The sequence below is a fragment of the Olea europaea genome, chromosome 7, assembly GCF_002742605.1.
Source record: "Olea europaea var. sylvestris chromosome 7, O_europaea_v1, whole genome shotgun sequence".
NCBI classification, from domain to species: Eukaryota; Viridiplantae; Streptophyta; class Magnoliopsida; order Lamiales; family Oleaceae; genus Olea; species Olea europaea.
In genome coordinates this window covers 991,774-1,000,300 of record NC_036243.1, presented here as the reverse complement: position 1 = coordinate 1,000,300, position 8,527 = coordinate 991,774, and the positions used below count along the sequence as shown (strand labels likewise).

The following is an 8,527-nucleotide window of genomic DNA, read 5'->3' as shown; positions in this document are numbered from 1 at the left end:
TACCTTTTGATTTAACGGAATATTTTTATGGGAATTTGACAAAATATCGTTTTGCGCAAAAAAAAGTAAAGGTGAGAGTGTAATCCTCCAAAAAACGAAAGGTAGAGACATTTTATACTAATTACCTTTTTGCACAATAATATTGAAAAGTATGAACCTTTTATGCTAATTATCCTTTGATTTAATGAAGCTTTTTAACGAGGAGTTAACATAATGACGTTTTGCGCAAAGAAAAAGGTAAAAATGAGGATGTAATTTACCAAAAAATAAAAGGTAGAGATGTTTTCACAAAAAACATCGAAACATAAGGACGTTTTGTGCTAATTGCCCTTTATTTTTTCTTTAAATCGTTTTAATTTAATTCAAAAACTTTATAATTTTTCTTTCTATTTTTATCTACAATTTTTTTTTAAATAATCTTTATATTTAATTTTGTTTCTTTATTATATAATATATGGTATTGCCTTCAATCAAGTGAAGTAGTGTGTGAGAATGAAGAAATATTGCAGTGGAGATGACATCACAGTGAAATGACGTGTGAAAATAGTGAAATGGTGTGTGAAAATAATGCTATAGCGTTATTGAATTAAATAATTTACCATTGCGAAATCGATTTCAAACTGATTTCGTGTGAAAACCAATGTCACAAAAATGAACAGTAAACCTCACATTCTCTCTTTTAAGATAAGAAGGGATTTGCAAGTTTGTATAATTCATACCAAATTCATGTTCGTATTCTCTACCAAACCATGCAAATATTCTTATTCGAATGACATATTGAAATGCGAAAGAAACTAGCATCCGCCAAAAGACAAGAACACAAGCACAAAATGCAGAGTAAGAAAATATGATAAATTCATTTATTCAAATTTAGACATCAAGTTTACACGTGAAACAAAACTTTGGACTCATTCTTTATCGTATTTTATATTCTGCAAAAAGATTCACAATTTAATAATACGTATAGTGAATCTCATGCGAATCCATATTAGAGATTGTCACGAGGCAATATTTCCAGCAAATGCAAAGAATAAACTACGATCATATTATTACTAGAAACACCTCTGACCTCACCGACATTGATACATTCTCTCAAAAGGCATGGCAATCCTTACTGTAAATTTTCATTTGTCGGATTCCTATTTCAAATATCGTTGCCTCAACGTATCCAGATATCAAAACTTCCTGTAAATTGTTGATAGATTTTTTAGACAGCAAAAGGTGACAAGCTTGAAAAGATGCAAAAATACAGAGGAGTTACGCACGAGAAACTCACATTTAATTTCACGGAGATGCAAACCTTAATCGATCCTTGTTTCGAATCACAATTCGGTCTTTTGGAGATGAAGTTTTTGCTGCCCCTGCCTGCCTCATAAGTTCTGCAATATAAAAATGCATCAGATAAAAATGCATCAGAAGTCCTGAACAGGCACTTAAAAGTGCACCCTGTGACAACATTTATCGATCCATCAATCGATCACTGTTCATAACTAGAATTATTTTTTCATTAACACTGAAAAATTTTAGCAATAAATTAGAAAAGTAAAACTCATTTATACAAAAAGTTGAGGAGTCGTACGATATAAGAGCTCTCAAAGCAGGATTTCCAGCCCAAGCATAGAGCAGAAGTATTCGCTACAAATTTATTTTTCAGGCTGAAAGCAGACATGTTATGTAGCAATGCACTACAGACTTTAATACTGAAGTACCCAGGCAGAAAGTTTTCCTTTCTCTCCTATTGATGGGACAAGGAAAGAAAAGAAAAAAAAAAAAAAAAAAAGGGGGGGGGGGGGGGGGGGGGGGGGAATTCAATAATAAGAGCACAATATGCTACAAGTGACTGCAATTTCATTTAATTAAACAAAAACTTTAGATTTCAGACTTCCCAAATTTTACATATCAAGGGCATTTTTTCCAAACAAGGAGGAGTTAGCTGCTCAAGCGAACACATTTGCAAGCACTGGATATAAGAAATCAGAAAACACAACAGAATCACAGAAAAGTTGCAATTTAAAAATTGATGCAATCCACATATAGAAATTAAGAATTGTTTTTGGTTGTTGTAAGGTTTTATTATTGTACGGCAATTTTCATTTTTTCTTTAAGTTTACCTTATGGTAGTTTTTCAATGCCTTAGATCACTATTTTTATTATGGGAGTAAGATTTTCTTACTCTATTTCATTGTATATATAAGCCCACCCCAGTGATTTAATAAAATACAAAATTGAGTGTTCTCAATTATACGTCCATATTCTTGATATTCTGCATAGCATAATCAACTAGTCTTTAATGTCTAGCTTTCTATCATTCATAAGTGAATCAACATGAACTAGAAGGCTGTTAATAGGTTTCGTTGGTCTCCCGCTTCCGTGCACGCTATTCTACATAAAAAATTCTAATCATGTGCCACATAGAACTTGCCTCGTTTCCTCTCAAGCTCTTCAACTAGCTCTTCTTTCCACTTCTTTTCTCTCTCGAAGAAGCTAGCGCTACAAGCAAAAATTAACAATGTCAAGTTACAGAAGAAATGAAGATTTAAGTACAAATATATGTTTCAAAGCAAGCATGGGTAGTGTTCACAGACTGTGGAGTGAGAGGGTCACGCTGAGAATCAAGTTCTTTGTCTGGAGAAGCTTGATAATTTATATCTCCAATGTTTGATACACGCCTGGAACAACTACTGGGGCTTGGGCTATTCTCAACATCAAGAGCAGTCGAAAATCTTCTACTAACCATTCTACTTGGTGACCTGCTTTTCGGAGGCAAGTTGTTATTACTTGAAACATTTTCCTCCCCGACAGGACTTACAGGACCAGCAACATTCAAGGAATTGTAGAATTCTTCATATAAAGGTGTTTGCAGCTTCTTGAGCTCTAGAGCCTACAAGATTTAACATATCAAGTAATTATAAGATCTCATTTCCACAACATTCCTCAGATTAATAGATGCATCGGAGAACTTGTCAGCTGTCTCTAGATAACTATGGAATAAAATCTATTCATTTTAAATTTGTACCTTTTCGTCGAGAAATTCCCTAATCTTTGACTCAGTTGCTTCATCTTCATCTTCAGATGCTGGTCCTCTTGGAAATGTGAAGCCACAATCCACATCACCAGAAACATGGGATCTATTTCCAGTCTTGATAATTTGACTGGAAAGCAACTCATTTCCACTTCTCTTCAACTCTGGACTTTCATCAAACTTACACTGCCAATGATCACTAGGCTCACACATTGGGTTAAAGCTCTGAATACAGGAATAATACAACAATCTTCATTAGCTTCTGAGGTAGAAAACATCATAATATATGGTACAGAGAGACATTCGGAACTCTATCCAGACAACTTGCTACCTGATTATAATCACGAGAGAGGAGAGTTGAAGTGGATTTAGCTGGTGTACCAAAAACTAGATCATCACTGTCATCTATTAGACACATATCGTCATCCGAGTTCACAGGCTGCCAAAAGGACTGACTATCTGATAGCTGGTTAGGATACATAGTTGAGCATGTCACACCATCCGCAACATTTACATCCTTCAGACTATTGTAGGTCATCTTTGTCTCTACATTCATTCTGCAAAATGAAAAGAAACCCCAGGAATCAAAATTGATTCCATTGACATCTATAAGAAATACAAACCCTTTGCAAGAAAAATGCTTACGACTTCTCAAGGTCAACTCCAAGTGCAGCCATTCGCATTCCAGAGCTGCCCTGCTGACCCAGATAAGTTGATATTACCAAGACAATAGTGTCAATAAAGCTATAAACATAATCCAAGAAACAAACATATGCTTACCAGAGGTGAAGGGCGACATAGAAGACGAGATTCCTGACGTTCCCCAGTAACAAATGGATGCTGCAGATGACAATCAAAGAGAATAAAAATGCAGTTAATAGAAACTTCATGGCATTATGCTTCAAGTATTGCAACGCCAAGAACTCTTGCACCACAGCATAAAGAGCAAAGATGTCTCCCTATTTGAGTCGTATGTGTAGCGGTCACTCTTAGAAAGTAAACTTGCAGATCAACATTACCTTTAATAAATCTGATGCAGTAGGCCTCAGGTCTGGTTCCCTGCCACAATTAAGTGAAGAGTGAAGAAAAAAAAATGAGGGAAGAAAATCATGCAGAAGGATTCAACAGTCGAATTTTTTCTAGCACACGATGACTACAACAAAAATATCCCATTAAAGTATTTCGAAGGGATAAAATGCTAAATAGGAAGAAGAAACAAGAAAATATAAATCAAGAACATACTTCTGTAAACATTTCAGTAAGAAATCCTGTGCCTCAGCAGAAAGATGCTCAGGTATCGGTGGATGAGATTTGGTTGTCCCTATGTAAAAAAGAGCAGCAACCTAAAAATGACAAAACTGTTAGAGAATTGAGTAACTGATAACTTGTAAACTTAAGTGAACCTTAAAAACAGTAGATTCACAACTAAATGAAAAAAAATTACTTGCATACCTCCTGATACTGCTGGCTCCATGGAGCTTTTCCAGTAGCCATCTCAATGACAGTGCATCCAACACTCCATATATCAGCAGAACTGAAGATTTACATTAAAAATTTAAATACAGACTGGGATAAGCACTAAGTTGAAATATTATGAAAAGAAATGGAAGAATGTGATTCTACAGATCAAAAGAAAAATGTACTTGCGTAGCCTACTGCCTACTAAAGATGATAGGAACAACATTTCCTAGCTATACATAGGTCTAATTTTTATGAGACTTTTACTTAGAACAAGTTTCCTGGCTAAAATAGTCATATATTCCTCAAAATCATATCTTTTATGACTGTCAAATTACATTTTCCCCCATAATCAAGCCATCTGATTGAAATAATTTTCCCATCATCTTAATCTCCATATAGCTAATAGTTTTCCCGTTTATAAAGAGTGGCTTTAAACTTATTTGTTTCCCTGTAATAATTGGAAAATGGTGATCTTTCATGTTATGATGGAAGGGAAAGATGACCATTAAATGGTTTTATCAAATCTTATATCATAAAACAGAAAGAAGAAGAAGGAAGTTAAAAACATTATCTAAGTTCACCTAGTGTTTTATCAAGATGGGTACACATGATGAAATCATGAACGTATGACACTAACCAAAATAGCCACCAAATATATCATTGATGCTACCTTTCACATTGACAAGATGATATTTACTCAAGGATGCGAAAGGAAACTACTTCAAGTCGATATATAAATACTTATATATCTCATAGATGAGATCATTAGCCCCTGTTTGTTTCCCATTATTTACCCATTGAAATGAAAAATATGACCGTTATCCATCACATCAAACTACTATATTTGACTTTTTATCTCTTGTGTGGGGAACGGTTATATTTTTTATTCTCATTTTTACATTAATGTGTACCAAACGGGGCCTTAATAATAACAAGATGAGATTTACTTAAGCATACAGAAGAAAATTAGTTCAAGTCTCTGGTATAAGACCACAATCATTCATATCCACTACATAGAACTATAAAAGGAAAAAAGAAAATAAATAGATAGATGGAGGCATAAAAATTTCTGATCTTTTAAGCCATCTTGACTTGTGCTACTAGTGTGAATATTTCAGTATCATCATGGCATTACAAAATAACAGACTACAGATGTGGGAGGAAAGCTTCTTTCTTTAACCAAATAGATATAGATAAATAAAGATGTGTGGCTTTACTCACTAGCTATGACCACTCTGGACAATAACTTCAGGAGCCATCCAATATGGAGTACCCTTCATGGATTTGGCGCCGGTTACAGTAGCCTGAAATACCATTCAGATCCTAGTTATGATAGGTTGTTCAGCCAAAGGAAAACTGAATGTAGTAGACAAAAACATACCAGTGCTTCAACTTTCTTGGATGCACCAAAGTCAGCAAGCTTAATGCACCCCTTATTATCCACAAGAATGTTTGCTCCCTAATAAGAATGCATACTACCACATTCAAAGAGTTGTCGAGCATGTAATGCAACTTTAAAACAAACATTTTGAAATAAAGGGAAGTACCTTAATGTCCCGGTGCATAATTTTATATTTGTGCAGGTATTCAAGTCCCAACAAGAGTTGTTTTGTATACATTCTAATGACCTGGATTGAAAGGAAAAAATCAAAGGAAGGTTACTAATGTATGGTTTAAGAACAGATGGTGCAAACCAGCTGCTCCGCATGCATTTATGTAACCAACTTACAGGACAGAATGCCTCAAGAATTTCAACGTAATAACAACTAATAAGCCAACACATTAAACTGGCTCAAGAATATCAACATAATACCAACTAACAAGCCAAGACATAAAACTTGTAAGCACATAATTATTTCCCAACTAGCTCATTAGGTGGTATGATGATATCCGAGGTGGACATTTATAAATTTCAAGTTTCAACCGACTAGTTTATATTTTTGGTAGGGATTTTGAGAATTGATTTTTTGACCGTTAGAAGAAAAGTGGGGTCCACATGTGAGAGAAGAAGACAAAAATTACGGCTTGAATAGTAAAATAACGATCAAAAAATCAATTTTTTGGGGCAAAAAATCTGGGGTATATACACTGAAGAACGGTTGCAAAAGGATTAGGTAGATATCTCAATTTTATAACAATTTTCATTTACACATGTGGCTACCACTTACAGATTCTGGGAAAGACCCAAATTTTCCCAGGAGCGATGAAATGGATCCACCTGGAACAAATTCCAATAATATATGCAGCGAATCCTCTTCTCTTGCAGTTCCCAAGTATCTCTGAGAAACAAGACAAATACATTCTAATTAGAGATTAGATAAATGACCCATCCTTCCATCATCAACCAACAAATAGTTTTACTCACCACAATGTTTGGATGTGAAAGATTTTTTAAAAGATTTACTTCTTTCTCAAGCTCCAAAAGTTGATCCTAGCATTTTCAATACACAAAGGAGTGTGTCAAATTCCTAGAGTGCTGTTCAAGCTTCTGATGAACACCATAAATGAAGCGTAAACTAATTATAAAAAATCAGCCGAGTCCAGTGGATGTACTTGTGCTTTCTTCGAGGCACTATTTGCCCCAATTGCTACCTGCATACAATCAATGCAACAAACTTACATCATCCAAAACCCTTCAAAATAAATTAAAACACCGTTCAACACTTCAAATTCAACTAATAACTATTAACCTCTTTGACAGCGAGTAATTCACCCGAATCAAGATTCATCCCCATGTAAACTCTCCCAAATGCCCCGCACCCAATCATCTCACCTTTCCTCCACCGGATCGACGACTCCTTCCTTTTCACCGCTCCACTCGTCCCCACTGCCTCCTTCTCCTTCGCCACTCTAGCCAACGGAATCATCTCCTCTTTCATCTTCTTCAACGGCGCCTCCTCTTCCATGGTTTCCTCCATCGGCGGCAATGCCTCATCTTCCATCATTGGAATCGGGTACTCCTCCTTCATATAATTCCTTGAAGGTGGCGTCTCAGCCTTTGGAATTGGCGGCAATGCGTGAACCGGCGGCTTATTAAAGAGTCCAATTCGAGATTTTCTGATACTTGACCCGATTTTCTCAACAAATCCTCCGATGCCAACGGTTTCTTCGCCGGATGGTTTGAATGCCAGAGACCGACGGACGGAGCCGATCAAGTCCTGCATTGGATAGGAGTCTAAACGCACCTTACAGAAAATTTGCGGGGGGTAAAAGTAAAAGTTTTTAGAGAGAGAAAATCAAGGGACGGAGAGACTGAGAGACTGAAGCGACAGAAGTAGGAGCGGCGATCTGAAGTTCGAAAATAAAATGATGAAAGAATTTTCAATTTCGTCCTTAAATTTGTTATAATTGTATTTTGATCCCTGAAATTTTGAAAGCATTGGGGAAAATAGCCGTTAGGGTATGAACACGACAAAAATGAGACGAATATTCAGAATCTATCAAAAACGCCGTTCCACATGGGCCGAGCCACAAGGAGCAGTTTAATAGCCCAAAAAATTAGTAAATGCTAATTATTATTATTTTTAAACAAAATATTATCCCATGCTTATAGACTAATAATTTAAGTAAATTATAATTAAAACATTGACTTTAAAAAAAGTATTTTCATAGTATAAGATGATGTTAAATTAATTTGTCAAAAATAAATCAATTCAGTGATTTCTCATAAAAATCCAAATCTTCAATTATTATTATAAGGAAAGTAATTTCCAATTAGTTAAACTTCTTAACTCAATCTCTAGGAATCGAAAAATGCCCTGCGCCCGCTCTAAACCCGATTCGACTCTAATCATTTTGTTTTTATATTTTTAAATTAAATTAGATTAGATTTATAAAAGATAGAGAAACAGAGCAAGAAATATGGATATTTTGATCACGATCTCTCCTCGTTCCATCTCCACAAAATTATTAATGGAAAGGGCTCCTTCGATGCCATCTCTATTAGTCTCACTCATTTAAATCAATAGCTTGTAAAAATAGGCATGAAATTGTAATTTTCTCTATAGTTCTACTACTTTAGTTTGATTTTCAAATAAAAGTAGA

The 8,527-nt window shown here is 35.2% G+C and overlaps 1 protein-coding gene across 2 annotated transcripts; it reads right to left on the bottom strand.

The window, feature by feature from the left end:
* Positions 1 to 821: 821 nt before the first annotated feature.
* Positions 822 to 7,767, bottom strand: LOC111396621 (mitogen-activated protein kinase kinase kinase NPK1-like). Of its 2 annotated transcripts, none has more exons than XM_023023037.1 (18): positions 7,174 to 7,767; positions 7,037 to 7,075; positions 6,849 to 6,914; positions 6,652 to 6,762; positions 6,031 to 6,111; positions 5,865 to 5,942; positions 5,705 to 5,787; positions 4,475 to 4,556; positions 4,265 to 4,365; positions 4,042 to 4,081; positions 3,803 to 3,862; positions 3,668 to 3,720; positions 3,354 to 3,579; positions 3,017 to 3,247; positions 2,586 to 2,881; positions 2,423 to 2,490; positions 1,277 to 1,379; positions 822 to 1,185 (listed from the first exon to the last, which is right to left on the bottom strand). In XM_023023037.1, exons 1-17 carry the CDS (start codon positions 7,645 to 7,647, stop codon positions 1,285 to 1,287), a joined length of 2,184 nt encoding a protein of 727 aa, XP_022878805.1. In that variant the 5' UTR covers positions 7,648 to 7,767; the 3' UTR covers positions 822 to 1,185; positions 1,277 to 1,284. The 2 variants fall into 2 exon arrangements, with proteins under 2 accessions (XP_022878805.1, XP_022878807.1); XM_023023039.1 differs by having other exon boundaries at positions 3,668 to 3,717.
* Positions 7,768 to 8,527: the final 760 nt, after the last annotated feature.

Excerpts from the sequence above, each read along its gene's own strand:
- LOC111396621 (XM_023023037.1), bottom strand. The coding sequence starts at position 7,647 with ATGCAGGACTTGATCGGCTCCGTCCGTCGGTCTCTGGCATTCAAACCA. Across the intron at positions 7,076-7,173 it reads AATTACTCGCTGTCAAAGAG|GTAGCAATTGGGGCAAATAG; the intron begins GTTAATAGTTAT and ends GATTGTATGCAG. Across the intron at positions 2,491-2,585 it reads CGTGACCCTCTCACTCCACA|CGCTAGCTTCTTCGAGAGAG; the intron begins GTCTGTGAACAC and ends TTTTGCTTGTAG.